Source organism: Callorhinus ursinus, unplaced genomic scaffold, assembly GCF_003265705.2.
Source record: "Callorhinus ursinus isolate GAN/ISIS: 27379988/994484 unplaced genomic scaffold, GSC_fseal_2.0 scaffold108, whole genome shotgun sequence".
NCBI classification, from domain to species: domain Eukaryota; kingdom Metazoa; phylum Chordata; class Mammalia; order Carnivora; family Otariidae; genus Callorhinus; species Callorhinus ursinus.
In genome coordinates, this window is record NW_027397170.1 from 669,239 (window position 1) to 687,888 (window position 18,650).

The following is an 18,650-nucleotide window of genomic DNA, read 5'->3' on the forward strand; positions in this document are numbered from 1 at the left end:
ATGCCTACCTGAGCACCACCCCTCAAGTCCTGGACCTCAGGAGGTCCAGGGAGGTGACCCAGGGGCTAGGGGAAGGTGGAGGGGGTACTGCTGGGGTTGGAGTCTCTAATGAGGTGGAGGGGGCAGGGGGGGCCTCACATTCTGGATGGCTCTCAAATTTAGACTTGTGATGCTCTTTCTAAATAAGGTTACATGAGAGCCACAAAGAGGGGTGGTTAAAAAAACAAAACAACTTTAACATTAAAAATATACCACGAAGCAGATCAGGGGAGGGGAGGGGTAACTTGGGAACGAGGAAACTTTTGAGGGTGATGGCTATGTTAATTATCTTTTTGTGGAGGTTAAAATTTATCAAACTGTACACTATAAATATGTACAGTGTATTTTATGTCAATTATACCTCAACAAATCTATTTTTAAAATACCATTTTTTTTTAAGATTTTATTTGAGAGAGAGAGACAGAGATAGCGAGAGCATGAGCGGGGAAGAGAGGAAGAAGCAGGCTCCCCGCCGTGCAGGGAGCCCGATGTGGGACTCAATCCCGGGACATCGGGATCATGACCTGAGCAGAAGGCAGATGCTTAACCAGCTGAGCCACCTGGGCACCCCACCACATCTTTTCTATAGCAATTTTCTACTACTTGATTTTCAATTTATGAGGAACCTCAACAAATAGAAGGGAAGGAACGTTAAGGGGTCAAGGGAGACTGTGTTGATTGCTAGTTGAGTGTGGCCAGCCTCCTGCCCGTTTCCCTCCCAATCCCCCCAACCCCTCCCTCCATCTAGTGCATTTGAGTGTCTGTGGGTGTGAGGGGGGACCTGGGGCCGAGCTGTGGCCCCCGAGCTGCTTCCCCAGTGTGGGAGTCTGAGCCAGCCTGGGCGCCCCAGGTTCCGCTGTGGCTGGTCAGCATGCCACCCCCCCACCCCCACCCCCGAGCTGATGACTCAGGAGGGAGGGGCTTGGAGGCAGGCTTTGCCCAGGGGAAGACAGCGGCTGCGGATTCTCCTGCCCCCTGCAGCCTGAGGCGGGCACTGCAGGGACAAGGTGCTCAGTCAAGGGAGAGGTCGGCCAGGTTCTGGGCACAGTGCTGCAGATAGTCGAAGTCAGGCACTGGGAAGGGCACGCGGGACCACTTCTTGGCCTGGACTCTCCCTCGGGGTGTCTCCAGAAGCATGCTGCGGACTCTGAGCGCCGGCAGCTTCACTGACTTGTAGATCATCTGCAGACCCCAGGCCTGAGGATGGAACAGAGAAGGCTGAGTTGGGGTCACTGTCCTCAGACTGGGCTTCTCTCCTCAAGGTGGGGGATCCGTGAATGCAGGGCCTGTGTCTCCCACCTCAGAGCTGTCTCCCCAGTCACACCACGGGCTCCCAAAGATAGCGGTTCGATCTCTGTCCTCTGACTGGGGGGCTCCTGGGACGGAAGCTGCTTCCCCCATCGCAGGGAGGGTGTCCTGATGGCAGAAGGCAGGGCCTCCTCTCTCAGACTGGGAACTTCTGAAGACTGTTGTTAAGGGTCATGGCCCCAACACTTACCTCCCCACAGTTCCTGCAGTGAATGGTACCCCCAGGCCTCCAGTCCTTGAAGACTCTGTCAATGACTACAGCCCCTCGGGAGACAGTGTAGTAGATCCTGGAGGGGAATGGGAGTCGGTCCTCATGATCCCCCCATCACCCCCAAGCTCGCACCCTCCTGCTTGCTGGGCCTCTACCTGGGCCTCGGGCTCTTCTGCCTGCCCAAGAGGCACAGAGACCTCCCAGAGCCAGGAGATCCGCCCTCCAATAAGCTCTGCCCGTGCGGCCTCATTGCATGCCCTCTGCTCACGTTCAGGCCTCTGCACCACCCATCCAGATGGTTCCCACAGTCCCTCAGCGGATCTCCCAGCTCCACCCTTCCATCCCATTCCATCCTCACTCCCAACCCACACCATCCTTCTGCCAACTGCCAGGGTGATCTTCTAAAAATGTAAATCTGACCTTGATGTTCCCTTGCTCAAAACCCACCCAAGACTCCTCACTGCCTATGGGATGAGGCTGGACTTCCAGGCCAGCCTGTCTTCCTCAGAGTCTCCTCCTTCACAGTCCTTCCCACTCGAGCCAACCAGAGGCCACGCTGGTACATCACCCCTGCCTGGACTCATCCCACCTTCCAGCCCGATCCGTCCTGCAAGACCCCGCTGAAATGCTGCCTCCTTAAATGAGAGAACCTGGTGTGCAGATCCTTAGCCCCGTGGCCTGGCATAGAGTGGCTCCCGAATAAATACTTAATGAGTGGATGGATGGATGGGAGGTGGGGGAAGGTTACCCTCTAGGGGACAGAGGATGAGAGAATGGCTCAGGGACAAGCAGCCCCTCTGTCTTCAGAGTAGGTGGGACCAGGTGGAGGGGGAGAGCCCGGTTCGTGGCATCTCAGCATTTGGTGTCCTGAACTCTAACTCCTGCTCAACCACACAGTGGCTGTGGGAGCCCGGACAAGTCCTTTTGCCTCTCTGAGCCTCTGTTTGCTCACCTGCAAAATGGGGTGGTGATAAAACCTGTCTCACCAGCCTCTTGAAAATGCAGACTCGGTACTTGTCAAAATGCCATTTCGGCTCCCAAACCCTCAGAGCACGGTCTGGATGGGAGGAGTTCTCTGTCCCCCATCACACCCCTCCCTCCCTCTCATCCTGCCAGCCCCTTCCCCTGGTCTCACGAGAAGCTGGGGTTCACATTGACATGGTGGGCATCCTCCACCTTCCGCAGGTCGCTCCCGTGGCCCACGGCCACCATGCAGTTGACACAGAGGAGCTGCACCTGTTCAGCCAGGAACTGCTGCCGCTGATTCTCCCGCTGGGCTGCCCGAGCCACCCGCTTGACCACGGCTGCCCGCTGCAAGTCCCGGATCTGGAGTCAGAGGGGACACCGGGCAGAGCTGGGGCCCCACAGGCCTGACCCCTGGAATGCTCTCAGCATCTAAGGGCTTGCAAAGACCTCAGATCATTAGTACCCAGAAAGGACTTCCCTCAACCCTCCCTGGAGCTTCAAGAAGCAGCTCTGTGGAGAAAAAGAATACGGAGCAGGGGCAATGTTGGGAGCAGGGCGAGCTTTGTGGCCGAGTCTCTGCCTCCTCTTTGGAGGATTTTGTGCAAAGCTGCTTCTTTGAATCGCACATGGGGCATCACTAATAATTATGCTGGGATGACAGGGGTACACAGGGACCGTCCTGGGTGAAGCTGGACGATGATGACCCTGCCTCAGGGGAAACGGATTTAAGTCCTGGTTCTGGGCTTATTCTGTGCACGTGACTTTGTTTCCCCTTGCCCAGTGCTGGAGGGATTGTAAGGCAGCTCTCACAGATACACAAAGTATTTGGTGAGGAGCCACTGCCTTCCCAGGCAGCCCCACCCTTGGCCTCTAACCTCCCCTCCATTCACACCTCCCCAGGTGGGCCACGTTAGTCCCCAGAGAAAGGGGAAGCAGGGGTGTGTGTGTGTGTGTGTGTGTGTGTGTGTGTGTGTGTGTGTGCCCCCACCCCCCCACCCCCCCGGCCCCCACGGCGTGCAGGCTGCCCGCAGACCTTGGCCTGGTACTCGGCCTGGTCCATCTTCTGCACGGCAGCCACGGCCCGCTCCATCAGCGTCTCCAGCACCTCATTGGTCAGCTCCCGCCGCAGCTCCCGGCTGCCTTGGGTGGCCACAAATGAGTACATACTCTGACCAGCCCGGGCGCGGCCCCTGGCCTGAGGAAGCAGATAGCGAGGGGCCTGAGTGGGCCTAGGGTCCCACAAGGATCTTTGAGGGCTGTTGGCAACACAGGGTTCACACACCTGGACCATGGAGATCTCATTGGTCAGGAGCCCATAGCGCACCACCACGTTGCACTGGGGGATGTCCAGTCCCTCTTCTGCCACACTTGTGGCCACCAGGAGGTTCAGGGTGCCAACCCGGAACTTCCGGATCACTTCTTGCTGGTCTCTCTGGGGTGGGAAGAGAGAAAGAGGATGGTACGCCAAGTGGGTTGCCTGCCCTCCTGCCAGACCAGCCTCACCTGGTTCAACGAGTTTGGCCCCTTTGGCCCCTTTTCCTAGGGAGCCTGAGTCTCCACCGCTACCCCCAGGACCTTGCCCGTCTTGCCAGTGGACCGACCACCTAAGCCCCGTCTCCCCTACAGACTCTTTAGGGCCCCCACCTGTCTACGCTAGGAGGTCTCAGGACCTATTCTTCTCCAGCAAGGGACCCCAAGCCTCTGATCCTCTGTCCATCACTTACCTCCTTCCCTGCAGATCCCCCAAGCTTCAGCCTCTCTGTCCCCAGGGACCCCAGACTAGGAAAACCTCCAGTACTGGGGATCTCGGTGTCCACCTCTCTCCCCCAGTTCTCTGCCCTCAGCCTGGGGGAATCAGTCCCCCCTAGCTCTGTGAAGACTCTATCCTCACCCCTTCCCCCCCCAGGAACTCCCCCAGTCCCAGCTCCTTTCCTCAAAGCCCACACCTGGGTCATATGGGTGTTCTGGCTACTGTTCCCTGCACCGATCAGCAGGTCAGCCCTCATGTCCACGGTCTGCAGGCCCGGCTGCTGCCGGAGCCAGAGCAGGAGAAAGTGAGCGCTCTGGCGGGTCTGGGTGAAGATGATGCCCCGGGGGCTGTCGCTGCTCCCAAACTGCTCCCGCAGGATCTGTTCTAGCATCTCCAGTTTTGGGTTCTCCAGGCTGCATGTTGCCAGGTGGGCCAGCTCATTCTTGTAATCTGCCAGAAAAGCCCAAAACGGAGGCACGGGATTCAGGCCTGGATGTGGGCAAGGCATGCATGGGAGAGGGTATGGTCCACCAGGACAGAATTGCGGGGGGCGGGGGTGTAGAGGGAGCATGAGGGGATCTGCCCCAATTCCCCCTGAACGGCACCAAGACAATATTCAAGGACACGCTCTGCCCACCCAGCCAGCCTGACACCAGGCGCCCGCAGTATAGATTTCTTAGCAGACATACATCGAACCTCTGCTACCCAGGATTAACTCGACCTCAGGTCCCTTCAGAAAGATCCTTGCCCCGCCCCCTCAGGCTTGCTGAGGCCTCTAGCCTTGAAAGTCACTCTCTGACCACCTCCCTTTCCCAGCTTAAAGGTACCTCACACCCCAGACTTTCAAGGGACAGTCCCCCAACTAAATGAATTAGTTTTCATGTCTATACAACCCTTCACAAATGAGGGCATACATCTTTTGTCCTAGCCACGGTCTTTTTTTTTTTTTTAATATTTATTTAAGAGAGAGAATGAGAGAGAGACAGCATGAGAGGGGGGAGGGTCAGAGGGAGAAGCAGACTCCCTGCTCAGCAGGGAGCCCGATGCAGGACTCGATCCCGGGACTCGATCCCGGGACTCCAGGATCATGACCTGAGCCGAAGGCAGTCGCTTAACCAACTGAGCCACCCAGGCGCCCGTATCCACGGTCTTAACCCTCGGTTGGAAATACAGGGTCCCAGTACCCTCGGTGGCCCCTTGCGTTGGCGCCGGTGCCCTGGTCTAGTCCAGTTCCCGCGAGCCTCACCATCGAACAGCGCCAGCAGCCAGCGCTCGGCCTGCAGGACCTGGGTCTTCGTGGCGCGCTCCCTGTCGTAGAAATCCCTCAGCGAGTCCAGGGCGTCCACAGGACGGACCGTGTCGTGGATGAGCAGCGCATCGTTGTAGCGCCGCAGGTGAAGAGCGTACACCCGGCGCTGCTGGAGGCCGGCCTCGGCCGCTGCGGACGCGCGGGAGGGAGGGAGGGAGGCACGCAGGGTCTGAGCGGCCACGCCCCTCCAGGCCTTCTCTCGCCTAGACTCCGCCCCCCCGAGAGGCCGAGCTCCGCCCCAAAAGGCTTCACCCTGGCAGGTCCCGGCCTCCTCGCCTTTCCCCGCCCCGCGCGGACGGCCCCTCTCACCAGCCTGGCTCAGCTCCACCACCTGCTGCTCGTAATTCTGCGTCCCATAGTCCTGGCTCAACTCGGGCATCTCCAGGCGGTTGTGGATTCGGTGCATGAGCTTCTTCAGTGTGTCCCCAAACGGGTCCTGGATGGGAAGAGGGCGCGAAGGGATTCCCATACACATGGGGGTGGGGGCCAGTGAGCACCCAGTGGGGACGCTGATCTCTGCTTGAAGCCACAGGGCTCCTGCTGCCACGTCGGTGTTTGAGAAGAGGAGCTCCAGAGAGAAGCCCGCTGGGATGTGAAGGAGTCCCCGCTGGAGGCTGGGTCAGGTGCCTGCCCCCGGCTCCCGCTCTGCCTCCACCTCCTCCGCGCCCTTGACTTTGGCCTGAGCACAGCGATGTCTAAGTCCTGTGCAGCCCTGCCATAGCAGACGCCAGACAGAATCTGCGCCGCAGGAGAACCTCAGCACAAAGGGCCCGAGGTGTGTGGTTTGCAAAGCACTCCACGGGGTTTCTACAGATGCCCACGGAGGCCTCGGAGTCCGAACCAAACAGCTGGCTGTGGGCACGGACTGCATCTTCCCCATTTCACAGAACGGAGAAATCGAGACTCAAAGAAATAAGTAACCGGAAGTCACAGAGCTCGTGGGGGTGGAGTCAGGGCTCAACGCTAGGTGCCCCAACTTCACATCAGACCCCACCTCCACCACCCCACCATCCCGCCTTCCACTCACCTGGCTGCGCCTGCCGCAGAGGTTGTATTGTTTGCAGGGCTGAGGGCTGTGCTCCTGCAGCTTGGCGCGGTAGGTCTGTGGTGACATGATGCGCCACGTGTCCAGGTTGGCACAGAGCTGTGGCAAGAGAAAAGGGTTCACTCGAATGGGGGAGAGTCCTCTGAGGACAATGGGCAGAGCTCTGAGACAGGATAGATCCCAGCTGCCACTGAGCGGGGCCACTGGAAGTGGGGATTCATTTACTCAACAAATATTTATTGCTCGCCCTCTCTGTGCCCAGTGCTGTGGTAGGTAGCAGGGATCCAGAGTCTTATTTTGGAGTTGGGGAGAGAGATGATGAACCAGTAAAGAATAACAGAATGGGAGGGTTTCAGGCAGTATTAATGAGCTCTGAAGACAATAAAATTGGATGACATGACATGCTGTGGGGGTGACCAGGGAAGACTGAGGAGGTGACATTCAAGCTGTTCCCTGAATGACAGGAAGGAGCCAGACAGGTCAGGTGCAGGGGGAAGGGCATTCAGGGCAAAAGGAACGGGGAGCACAAAGGTCCTGAGAAGGATCCTATATGCTCAAGATCCAGAGAGAAGGCTGGCAGAGTAGGAGTGAGGTGTGGGGGAAATGAGGTTGGAGAGGTAGGCAGGGCTGGGTCCCCTGGAACTTTGTTAAGCCACCCTATAGAGGGTGGGGTCTAACCTAAGTTCAGTGAGAAGCCACTGGAGGCTGGAGTTAAGAGCCTGGGAGAGCCTGGGGAGGGCTGCTGGGCCAGGGGCAGGCCGGGGGGGGGGGGCGCGGGTGGGGGCAGCGGGGGGGTCACAGGGGCCCAGCTGACCTGCAGGACGTGGTCGATGGCCCCATTAAGCGTGGAGGCCCCACCAGTGCCTGGGGAGGCTGTGAGACCCAGCACCTGGGGCAGGGGCTGTGTCCTCTGGAGTTTATGCTCTAGGTACCGGCTCAGGATGATGTTGTAGACAGTGTCTTTGTGCGTGTGGTGACACTCATCCACCACAAGCAGGGAGAAGGCTGGGGACACATGGGGCAAGGCTGTGACTGACATCTGCAAAGCCCTTCCTCCCCCATGAGCTTTTATGCATGTAGCCCCCACAGGTTGTCTCACTCCTTCCTCCTTTTAAAACTTGCAGCCAGGCTCCTGAGAGCAGCCTAGGCAGGGGTGACCTACCTCCATTTTACAGATTAGTCAACTGAGGCTCAGCGGTGGTGGCTGGGGGGACTTGCCCAAGATCCCGCACCTTCTGTGAGGCCGTATGCCAGGGTTTGGTGAATGGGGAACCCTTCACTGCCACAAAATGTCCCACCAGCTTTACCAGAAGAGGTGCCCCGGGGGTGGCAGGTAGGGTGCTCAGGTGCACACTCTCTGCCCTCACCATTGAGCTCCACGTGCTCCTCCTCCTCGGGGCTGGTCAGCGCCATCTGTAGCAGCTCCGCTGTGCAGATGATCAGGTCATGGCTCCGGGCCAGGTGGCCAAAGCCAGCTCGTGGCCCCATGTCCCCACTCAGGGTTATAATGGCCCAGCGTTTGTCCAGCATGCGGCTGAACTCCTCACAATGCTGGCTCACCAGGTGCACCTGCGGATGGAGAACGAGGTGGGGAGACGAAGCTGGGCTGGGGGCAAGGGGGATGGGGAGGAGGCAAGCTGACCCCCCCAGGACTTGGCTGGGGGCAGGAATGGGAGGAAAGGCAGGTGAGCTTAGAGATGACCGCAGCAGCCCCCAAGTTCCGGAGGGTCTTGGGAGACACCTGAGGAGCTGAGACCCCAGCGAGCGGAGTGCGGGCTACTCACCCGGTTGACCAGTACAACCACCTTGGCTCCGTCCACAGTCTCTAGATGCCTCTTGGCCACATAAGCAGCCGCCCGGGTCTTCCCAGCCCCCGTGGGCAGCCACATGATGATATTCTTGCCCTCCAGGGCAGGCATGATCACCTCCCACTGGTAGGGTCGCAACGCCATTCTGCGAATGGAAGGAGAGTCAGACCCCTGGCCCACCTGGCCCTCTCCCAAGCCCGGCCCCCTCCCCATTCCTGGCAAGCCCAGTCTTGTGCAGAGATCTCCTCATCCGGCTTGAGGGAGGTGGGGCAGGGCACAGAAAGGATCTACCAGGAACCTGATCTGGCCAAGACAGGCGGGAGTAATACAAACTACACCTGACTTTTGCCGTTGGTTCTTATCTGCAACACCTGCCAAGGTGCTGAGGTGCCGAGGGGGGCCCGCTTAGCTTAGCTCTGAGCCGGGTGCCACTGGGCTGTGCAGAAATTGAAAACAGAAACTGAAACTGAGGGAGGAGTCAACTTGGGCAGAGCTCAACCTTAGCAATCTCCTTTCCCCTTCTTCCCCTTCTCAGCTCTGTCCTCCCCCAGAAAAGCTGCTGGAAAGCACCCTTTCACTCCTCCTGGGTCCTGCCGGCCCCTCCCCGGCCCCTCCCCCAAGAGCCGAGTCTCCACCACCCCGCCCCGCCTCCACTCCCTTTGAACCAGCTGTAACCACGTCCATGCAGGGCAAAGCGGCCAGGTGGAGACTGGGACCCCTGCAGCCCCCACACCTGGACCAGGAGCAGCCAGGAGTGGGGAGAGATGGGGGCTGCAGCAGTGCATGTGCCATCACCCCAGGAGCACGGGACTAGGCAGGAAGCTGGCTGGGGAGGGTGGCCCCGGCACCATCTGAGTTTTTTTTTTTTTTCCAAAGATTTTATTTGAGAGAGAGCGAGAGAGCACAAGCAGGGGGAGTGGGAGGAGGAGAAGCAGGCTCTCCGCTGAGCAGGGAGCCCGATGTGGGGCTTGATCCCAGGACCCCGGGATCATGAGCCAGCCAGGTGCCCCATCCATCTGGGTTTTAATAGACTCCAGTTCTGCAGGAGGTCCAGGCAGGAACGGGGTCAACCTGCTAAAGTTGAGGACCCTACTAAAGAAACAATCACACAGAGAAAAAAAGAGCTTTATTGTTCCCTCTGAGGGATTAATGCCAGGAAATGGTCCCCAGGCCCCCCCACCCCTGGGGGACAGACAGAAGAGTGCAGGGTGAGGGGTGAGGCATGGCCCCTCCAGTCCCAGTTGAACTTCCAAACACTGAAGCCCCCTCCCTCAAGCTAAAATGGGCAGTCCCGACCCTTGAGGAAACAGTGGGCTGGACTCCACGGCTCTGTGGGGACAGGGCTGGGGGCCATCGGGGCTGGGCAGGGCTTATCCTCTAGCCACCAGCCACTTTAGAGGGGCTGAACCCCAGATCCAGGAGACCCCTCCCCAAGGTCAGATACAACGAAAGCTCTGTCTGCAGGTGTGGGGGCGCCCGCGGATCCAGAAAGGGCTGCAGGGCCCAGGGGCTGGAGTGTCTCAAGCTGAGAGGCACCTGGGCGCCAGGGCCCCCCCTCGCAATCGGATCAAAACCCGAAGTGGAGACATTCCAGGTCGGGGCTGCGGTCCAAAGCCAGACACTACTTGTCGATGAGCCCCCCCTCCTTGAGCTTGAAGTAGAAGAACTTCTCCAGGGCACTGGCGCAGCGGCAGTACTCGCTGTCCGGCGGGTTGTACTCGCGGCAGTTGGCGATGACCCGCTGCAGGTCGGCCACGAAGAGCTTGCGGGTGACGTAGTAGCGGCTACGCAGTCGCTCTGTCATGGTCTTCAGGTCTGGGGCAGCAGGAAGTAAGGACACGCTTTCAGGAGGCTGAGGAGAGCAGGGCTGTCTGCCGGACAGCGGGCCGTGGGACCCAGGGAAGGCAGGAGTAGATTTGGGGGCAGAAGTGGAAGGAAGAGGTCAGAATGGAGCGTCCTCACCAATAGGGAAGCGGATGACCTCGTAGTAGTCAGGGGCCTCGGACTTCTTCACAGGCTCCATGAAGGGCCAGGCACTGGGGTGTGACTGCAGAGGAAAAGCCGAGCTGGAGCCGGGCCCACTGTGCCCCCAGCCCAGCCTGTGAGCACGACCCACCCCAGAAGGGGTCATAGCCACTGGTGCAGGTACCCCCAGGAGGGAACCTCGTCTCCCCACCTTGATCTGGGCCAGCAAGTTTTTGAGGGTTGTGTAGAGCTGGTCCGGATCCTTCAGCTCCTTCCTGGGGCGAGAGACGCCACGCCTGAGGCCCTTGGTCCTTCTGCCTCCCCCAAAACCCTCCCCCTCCACACAACACTCACCCCTTCTCCTTCCCCAGTGGCTTCCAGCCCGTCTCTCCTGCAAAGTGGGGAGTGGGGAGAGTATCCCTAAGAATTTGAGAACACACCCCAAACAGGGTACCCCCCCCCACCAAGACCCCTGCTCACGAATGCCGGGGACACTCTCCACGGGGATCTGCCTCACACCCTCCTTGAAGCAGCTGAGCCCAGGGTAGACCTTTCGGATCTGGGCCTGCTTGCGCTCAATCAGCTTCTTGATGATCTGAGGGAAGGCAGGGTCTGAGGGGCCAATTCCAGCCCCAGTAGCAACCCTCCCAGGGCCACAGTCAGAGGCCCTGTCCCTGACCTCCTAACGTTCCTGAGAGGCAAAGCAAGAACCAAGATCCCGGCCCACGCCCATCTCACACGTGCACATACGTGTGGTACACATCCACACACGTGTGCTCACCCCCACATGCATATGAAAAGCCCCAGGATTGAGTGCGTGCACACACACACACCTCCTTCTGCTTTTTGATGATGTGGGACAGCTCCGTGTAGGGGATCCGGGGATTCAGCTCACACTCCATCAACGTTGCACCCTCATAGTCCTTAATGTAGCCCAGGTAGCGGCTCTTGGGCACTTTGATGTCCTTGGAGAAGCCCTAGGGAGTGGACAGTTATGACCCGATCCATCAGCAAGGCCCGCCCAACTTGAATGACCCCTCGCCCAGAAGCCCCCTGAGGGGCTGTGCAGGCCATGTCCCCTTCTCCCTTGTTCCTGGATCACCTTCTGCGGTAGCTGGTACAATGCTGTGTTGTGTGGGCTCAATTAATCTGTCCCCAGAAAGGTTCCAGGTCAGCCGCGCCCACCCCCTCCCCCATCCGGAGCCTCCCAGTTCTTCCAGCCTGAGCTGCTGCCCTGCAGGCCCCTCCTCCTCACTGGGGCGGCAGCAGGAGGCAGGCAGATGGGCGCGGAAGACTTGGAAGACTTCCCCATAGGTGCCTTAGCTGCAGGTGCCGGATGGAGCAGGGAGCATCCCACCCTATCCCATCCACACCAGCGGGCTAGAATGATCCCTAACCCCAGGCAGCAGGCAAGTGTGGGCGGAGGCGAGGGTCACCTGCTTTTTGAAGTAGCCAATGGCATACTCGTCGGCGTAGGTGAGGAAGTAAAGAATGTTGTGTTTGATGTGATACTCCTTCAGGTGGTTCATCAGGTGAGTCCCATAGCCCTGCGGGGGAGGGGAGCAGGGCTTAGCAGGGGGGCCCGGGGAGCGGAGAGAGCAGACTGGATAGGAGAACGGGACAGCCCAGGGACCCAGGACAGGGAGAACGAAAGGCAACTGGCAGAGGAAGGGGCGTCTGTAGGAAGAAAGTGAAGGACACTGGGTTTCTAAGCGCTTACTCTCGACCAGGTGTGGTGCCTGGTACTTTACAGACCACCTCTCAAATTAATCCACGAGATAAAGTATTTTTATCACCATTTTACGAAAAAAAAAAAAAAAACCCAAAAAACAAAATCTGAAACTCAACTATGTTAGGAAATGTGTCCAAGGTCAGCCAGCCAGCCACGGTAAGGCCAGGACTGAAATCCCAACCAGGAAGTTGCCATCCACATGTCACTTGGTTCCCAGTTCCTGGGCCTCAGAGTTAGGGGGAAAAGGAAAGAAGAATCACAAGGGCCCTACTCATTTCAAATCTGAACCCTGAAGAGCAAGCATCTCCCACACACGTCAAGACCTAGGGGCACCATGCAAATCTGGCTTACATAAACCAGGAGAACCAGGGGCCCTACCAGCTGTGGGTCATTGTCTGTTGTGCCCATTCAAGGACGGAACCCAGGACTATCACCCAGCACAAGGCTGGCGTCAAGATCATTAACTCCCCAGTGTATGTGAATGTTCTTGTGATGAAGGAAATTCAGGTCCATTTAAAAGCGTTATTGAAAAAAATAGTAAATTAAGCAAAAGCGTTATCGGTAGCGGTGCCTGGGTGGCTCAGTCGGTTAAGTGGCCAACGCTTGATTTTGGCTCAGGTCGTGAGATCGAGCCCCAAGTCGGGCTCTGTGCTCAGCTGGGAGTCTGCCCGTCACTCTCCCTCTGCTCCTTCCTTCCCCGCCAACCCCTGCTCAGGCTCGCATGCTCTCTCTAAAATAAATCAATAAAATCTTTTTTAAAAAAATAAAAAGCTGGGGCGCCTGGGTGGCTCAGTCGGTTAAGTGGCCAACGCTTGATCTCGGCTCAGGTCATGATCTCAGGGTTGTGAGATCAAGCCCTGCATCGGGCTCTATGCTCAGCAGGGAGTCTGCTTGAGATTCTCTCCCTCTCCCTCTGCCCCTCCCCCTGCTTGTGTGCCTGCGCGCTCTCTCTCGCTCTCTCTCTAAAATAAATAAACGAATCTTAAAAAATAAAATAAGGGTGGTACTGATTTTGGAACTCTATTTGTCAACAAGTGTTTCCTTAATGCAGTTACCTAAGGACGACTGCCACCTTGTGGGGCTGCGAGGAACTGCCTGGCCACTGAAAGAAGAGCTGGAGACAGCGGCTGGGACTCCGGAGCAGGTGGTGGGATGGGACTGGGGTCAGGAACATGCACTCACCTTGACCTGCTCGTTTGAGGTGACGGCGCAGAAGACAATCTCCGTGAAGCCCTGAGTGGGAAACATGCGGAAGCAGATCCCACCGATGACCCGCCCATCCTTGATCAAGGCCAGAGTCTTGTGCTTCCTAAGGGGAGAGGGAACAGGTCACTGCCCCTACCTGTTCCCCAGATGCTGCCCAGGGCCCTACAGTCTTGGAGGCCCGGGCTGTATTTAGTGCTGGGAGCGGAGGAGCAAGGATTCCCACAGATTGCGGGGGTGGGGGCAGAGGACAGGTGTGGCGCCCCGGGGTTGGGGCTCTTCTGGGGACGCACGGGTCAAAGACGAGGCGGGCGATGTACTCCTTGGGCATGCGCGGCAGCTGGTGGGAGAACACGTTCTGCAGCCCCACAAGCCAGAGCAACACGCGCCGGTTGGCCTTGGGTGTCAGCGAGTTGCCGATGACGTGGAACTCGATGATGCCGCGGCGTTCCTCCAGGCGGGCAGTCTCGTCCCGGGCTGCGTTGGCCGACAGCAGGCTCGTCTGGGCACCAGAGGAGAGGTGGTGAGCTGGGGCCTCAGGCTGGCGAGGCCCCCTCCCCACACGGTTCCGCAAGCCGGGCTGCCCCACCTCAGGCCCCAGCATGGCGGCAGGGTCAGTGATGGTGAGCATAACCTCGTTGACCAGCTCCATAGGGATGTCGCCCATTACGCGGAGCCGCTTGGCATCCTCCAGGGTCAGGTTCTCTGGGAGCTTCCTCTTCTCACCTGCTGAGAAGGTTGGCAGGCTCTCCGGTGGACAGCAAGAGAGGTTAGGGGAGGGCTGAATGAGAGTCAGAGGTAAGGGGTCAAGTACCCACCTGGCATGGGCTCGGCCCCTCCAGAATCCAGGCTCAAGGAGCTGTTGCTACCCCCACCCATGGTGGGGCTGAAGATGGGGGCGTTGGGAACGACTGCCGCACTGACCGTAGCTGAGGGAGCGAAATCAGGGGATGGGGGGGGTCACAGGTGGTGGTGGTCCCAAAAAGGAAACCCCCAGACACACCCTCCTGCATGTCCCCACGGAGGCCAAGCTGAGAGCCTGAAGAGCCTGCTGGGGCACATACCCGGCCTGGGCACCAGCTGGGTCCCCTCTGAGGGCGGCATGGTGAAGCTGGACTCCCAGATTGGAGAGTTTGCCCCATAGATCTCCTCCTCCAGCATGGACAGGAATCTGTGGGGAGGGTACAGGCTGTCTTGCAACTCTGTCCTCCAACCAAGGCAGCAGCCTGGGCCAGACACTAGAAGAACTGGAGGCAGGTCAAAGAGACCCTGCTGTCAGGGAACTGGGAGCCAAAGAACAGAGGCAGGCTTCAGACTAGGGGGAGACGCAGTCCCCGGCCTCTTGGGAGCCCCTAGTCAAAGGCAGAACAGGGCAGTCCAGGACAGAGATCAGAGGCCCAGTCTGCCATGGTGTGCAGCACATGGGGACAGGGTCTGAGCTGGTGCCATCCTGAACGATGGGGCCAAGGGCACAATTCACCCTGGGCCTCAGTATCCCCTCCTGCCACCTCATATTCCCAGCTGGTGGCAGAAGGGGCCCTGAAAGGCCTGCATTAGTCAGTGGAGGCTTGTTAAACTGGGAAGCTATGAGCCAGGTTTAAAACGAGAGAAAGGTGTAGCAGAAGGCAGGGAAATCTTACAGAAAGGACTATAGTAGGACTGGAAATGGGTTTCACCTCAAGCGTGAGCTCTGGTTTCTTGGCACGCTGTGCTGGGAAGGATTCTGAGGCCGTGTCCAGGCCCCGTGGGAAACAGTTAGTCACATCTACCAGGGGCACGGGCAGGGGTAATGTTAGCACTTGGGCCATGTACCTGCCATCCCCAGACTAGTACACGCAAAGGCAAATGCCAGCAAGTTGCATCTGGGCCCCAGACAAGTCTGCCAGGTAGACACCCAGATCCCAGAAGGCTCATGGAGGGGAAGGAGGGACCATTCCAGGAAGCCTTTCTGGAAAAAAGGGGACAACAGGGAGGATATGAACTTGGGGGAAAATCCTGATCGGCCAGAACGAGCCTTACTTTGGGAAGTGGGTGAGGATCAGGGTCCTCTTCTCAGGCACCAGCTTGTCCTTCTCCACCCGGAATTTCTCCAGCAACTGCCGCCGGGTCACTGTGAAGATGGAGCGGAGGAGGCTTCGCCCAAAGATGTGAGTGGTCTCATAGCGGGGGAGGCTGTCACAGCTCTGGGGCACATGGCAGTAGCAAAGCCATCTGCGGGCAGTGGGGAGGTGGGAGGTGAGAACGGACACGCTGGACCCAGGGTGGGCCTCCAAGCCTCCCCCCTCTGCTGGCCCTGGCTAGGCCTACCTGGTATAATTGACCTTATAGGTAGCCACATCTTCGGCCTGAGACCGCTGCCGAAATTGGGCAGGCGTCTCAAGCTTCCAGTAGTTAAGGCAGAGCAGGAACATCTTGGAGAGCTCAAACATCGTCTGCCGCTCCCGAGGAGCCAGGTGACTAAACTTGTACTGCACAAAGTTCAGCACACCCTGAGAAGTGGGCAGGGAACAAGACCAGGAAGGAGATGTGAGCAGCCAGCAGGGGTTTCTTAATCCAAAATCTGGTGCTTCCTGAGGGCAGGCTAAAGCTCTCTTCTCACTCTGTGGCTCTCTGTGAAGAAAAACCCTGCCCCCTTCCCACCCCCACGCCCATCTTGAGCCCAAAACATCCTCCCTTCTCTGACCCTGTCCCCTGTTCTCAGCTTGAGGAAGATGGGGGAACACAGGCTCCTCACTCCTCCAACATGCCCCCAATTCTCTTACCACCTTCCTCATCCCACCTGCTCAATATTAGGCTTCTCAAATGGGGGACTGCCCAGGGAGCCCTCCACCACCGGCCGGGTCATCTGCAGGATGCATTTCCGCAGGAGCTGGAGGAAGAGGAAGAAGAAGGGGGAGGAGTAGAGGTCAGTGGAGCCTGGAGCTGCAGACTCCCCAGCCGCACCTCCTTTGCTCACTCACACTCACTTGGAAGAAACTCACCTTGAAGAGGTAGAAATAGACCTGCTTAGTGTCTGTATCCTCCTCTTTGTGAACAGACATAAACAGATTCTCCACGTCCACCACCATACCCAGCAGCCTGTTAATCTCATCCTCTGACACATTCTCCAGGTGGGACACGTGGTCAGCTGTAAGAAGGATAGGTGGTAGGGTTGGAAAGAATGGAAACATCACCAGAGCTCCCTGCCTCTCTTCATCACCAGCCAATTTACAGCCTCAGTCCCTCCAACCAGTGTGACCAGCAATGAGACTGGCTGCTCCTACGTGAGCCCTTGGGTGGACCCTGTCTCTTCTGGGCTGGCAAATTTCCTATTTCTTCCCTTGGGAGAATACATGCTCCCAACCCAATCCCTCCTTAAGAAGACATTTTTGGCTCCACAGATAAAGCTCTGTGGCACCTAAATCATCCTGTCCAAGCAGGATCCAGCACCTGCCCCCGCCCCAGCTCCAAGGGCACTACCTGCCTTACCCAAGGGGTGCTCACAGCTGCGGCACAGCTCGCTCAGGTTGGCAGCTGGCTGCTGCAGGTCCATGCGGGGTGCAGTGGGGGGCTTGGGGTTTTTCCAGCCATTACACTTGCAGGTTTCATTGGCCTGGCGGCAGAAGACTCAGTCAATAGTCCTGTAACTGGGGACGGGGAGCCGATCCCCAGCCACAGATTTGCCCCCATTCCCACCCGAGCCCCGGAATGCCCCAAGCCCCGCCCCCTTCTCACCCCAGGCCCCGCCCCCACCTTGCAAGCCGAGAAGACCCCTAGCTTCTCAAGCTTCTTGGCGCGCGGCAGCCCCCGGACTTGCGCCTTCCTCTGGCTGGCGCGCTGCTGCTGGCTCAGACCAGGTCGAGCCGGATCCCCTCCGCTCCCGGTCCCCCCACTTCCTACCCCGGGACCCCCAGTCCCTGTGCTGCCGGCTGGCGCTGCTGCTGGGGCGGGGGCTGGTGCCGGAGTGGGAGCCGGAGTCGGGGCTGAAGCCGGGCTGGGGGCAGGAGTCGGAGTTGGGGCAGGGGCTGGAGACTGAAGGGGACGGGGCTGCGTGGCCGGGGCTGGGGTTGAGGCCTGGGAAGGTTCCGCCATGGCCTCCCCCGCAGCGGAGCGCGGCGCGGCGCGGCGCGGCGCTCCCAGCCCTAGGGCCGCATGGGCAACCGGCGCTCAGTGCGCAGGCGTCGCTGCACCGGAGCATGATGGGAGTTGTAGTCTTCCACTGCCGCTCCCTTAGGCTCCAGCTTCCAGACTTTTCTGTCTTGTTTTTGGGTCCCAGACAAGCAAGTGAAGCCTGAGCCATTACCCTAGATTGGCTCCTTCTGACTTCTAATCTCTCTTTGAAGGCCTCCGGGATAGTGAAGATTGCTGTTTTCTTGGGGACTTGGAGAAGCATCTGAGAAAACAGGCTTCTGTTGAGGGGAATCGTGGAATCTGCGCACCTCCCAAGCCTGGGTTTAGAAGTGCCGCCCTGGGGTCTGGAGTTGTGTGGGCTGCCTGGCACATTCCCCTCCCACGCCCACCCCGGCCCTGTCCCACACGTCTGCAGACATAGAATTGCAGCTACAGCAGAGATTTAAGAAGCAACACTTCCATTTCCTGACCCGTGAAGGGGTTACACGGGTGTGCTCTCTGTGGGATAATTCAGTTGTACTCTATGGTGCACTTTTTTGTATAACGTTATACTTCAGCAGTAAAGGATTGTTACAAAAGCACTGAGCGCCAGAGGATGGCCATGGTCACGAAGCAGGATACCGAGATGAGGATGAGGTAGAAGTAAAGGAGGGCACATCCCAGTGTATGTGAGCGGCTCCCCCGCCCCACAACACCGTGGGCACCTTGAGGGCAGGGCCCACGTCTTCATTTTGCCCCAGAACCCAGACCTGAGCCTGCCACAGTAGATCCAGGGTCTGATGCACGAAGGAAACCAGGAAGCCGCCTTCACCTCCCAAGCCCCGTGTGCGGGGTCAGAGAAAGGGCGTTCGGAGAATGGAAAACCCCACGGCCACAACCGCTTGGCTCTGTTCAGGGGACAATCCTTCTTGTCCTCAGGCCCGATTCTTGGAAGGGCAAGAGCCTAGCGGCTCAATCTCGTCCCTGCCCTGTGCTGGTGAGCGCTCCAGGGTCTGGCTCCCACGTCCAGCCTCAGCCTACGCAGGTGCCTCACAGCCCGCAGCTGGGGAAGGGCCTGAGAAAGGGGCAGGCGCCAGGACAAGAGCAGCAGCGGCGTGCCAGGGCGGCTGACGACCTGACCTGTGGAGGCAGGACTCGCGTGGCGGGCCGCCCGGGCCGGCCCCAGGGGAGCCGAGCCGGGCTGCTCGGAGCGGGGCCGCGCGAG

At 58.8% G+C, this 18,650-nt stretch overlaps 2 protein-coding genes across 9 annotated transcripts; both read right to left on the reverse strand.

The window, feature by feature from the left end:
- Nucleotides 1-409: 409 nt before the first annotated feature.
- Nucleotides 410-9,006, reverse strand: DHX58 (DExH-box helicase 58). 7 transcript variants are annotated; one of them, XM_025861814.2, is made up of 13 exons: nucleotides 8,936-9,006; nucleotides 8,413-8,581; nucleotides 7,996-8,197; nucleotides 7,443-7,633; nucleotides 6,611-6,727; nucleotides 5,893-6,019; nucleotides 5,521-5,712; nucleotides 4,471-4,724; nucleotides 3,807-3,956; nucleotides 3,558-3,719; nucleotides 2,694-2,884; nucleotides 1,538-1,634; nucleotides 410-1,236 (listed from the first exon to the last, which is right to left on the reverse strand). In XM_025861814.2, exons 2-13 carry the CDS (start codon nucleotides 8,578-8,580, stop codon nucleotides 1,051-1,053), a joined length of 2,037 nt encoding a protein of 678 aa, XP_025717599.1. In that variant the 5' UTR covers nucleotide 8,581; nucleotides 8,936-9,006; the 3' UTR covers nucleotides 410-1,050. The 7 variants fall into 7 exon arrangements, 4 of the variants coding, with proteins under 4 accessions (XP_025717599.1, XP_073745581.1, XP_073745580.1 ...); XM_073889480.1 differs by lacking the exon at nucleotides 8,936-9,006 and adding an exon at nucleotides 8,773-8,899; XM_073889479.1 differs by lacking the exon at nucleotides 8,936-9,006 and having other exon boundaries at nucleotides 2,694-2,869; nucleotides 8,413-8,900.
- A 531-nt stretch (nucleotides 9,007-9,537) lies between these two features.
- KAT2A (lysine acetyltransferase 2A) lies at nucleotides 9,538-17,477 on the reverse strand. Of its 2 annotated transcripts, none has more exons than XM_025861921.2 (18): nucleotides 17,069-17,477; nucleotides 16,805-16,928; nucleotides 16,318-16,463; nucleotides 16,116-16,205; nucleotides 15,644-15,825; nucleotides 15,356-15,547; nucleotides 14,401-14,507; nucleotides 14,155-14,265; nucleotides 13,926-14,062; nucleotides 13,630-13,838; nucleotides 13,316-13,442; nucleotides 11,838-11,948; nucleotides 11,235-11,378; nucleotides 10,882-10,996; nucleotides 10,756-10,792; nucleotides 10,613-10,676; nucleotides 10,399-10,483; nucleotides 9,538-10,251 (listed from the first exon to the last, which is right to left on the reverse strand). In XM_025861921.2, the coding sequence occupies exons 1-18, from the start codon at nucleotides 17,405-17,407 to the stop codon at nucleotides 10,058-10,060; spliced, it is 2,514 nt and encodes an 837-aa protein (XP_025717706.1). In that variant the 5' UTR covers nucleotides 17,408-17,477; the 3' UTR covers nucleotides 9,538-10,057. The 2 variants fall into 2 exon arrangements, with proteins under 2 accessions (XP_025717706.1, XP_025717703.1); XM_025861918.2 differs by having other exon boundaries at nucleotides 13,926-14,065.
- Nucleotides 17,478-18,650: the final 1,173 nt, after the last annotated feature.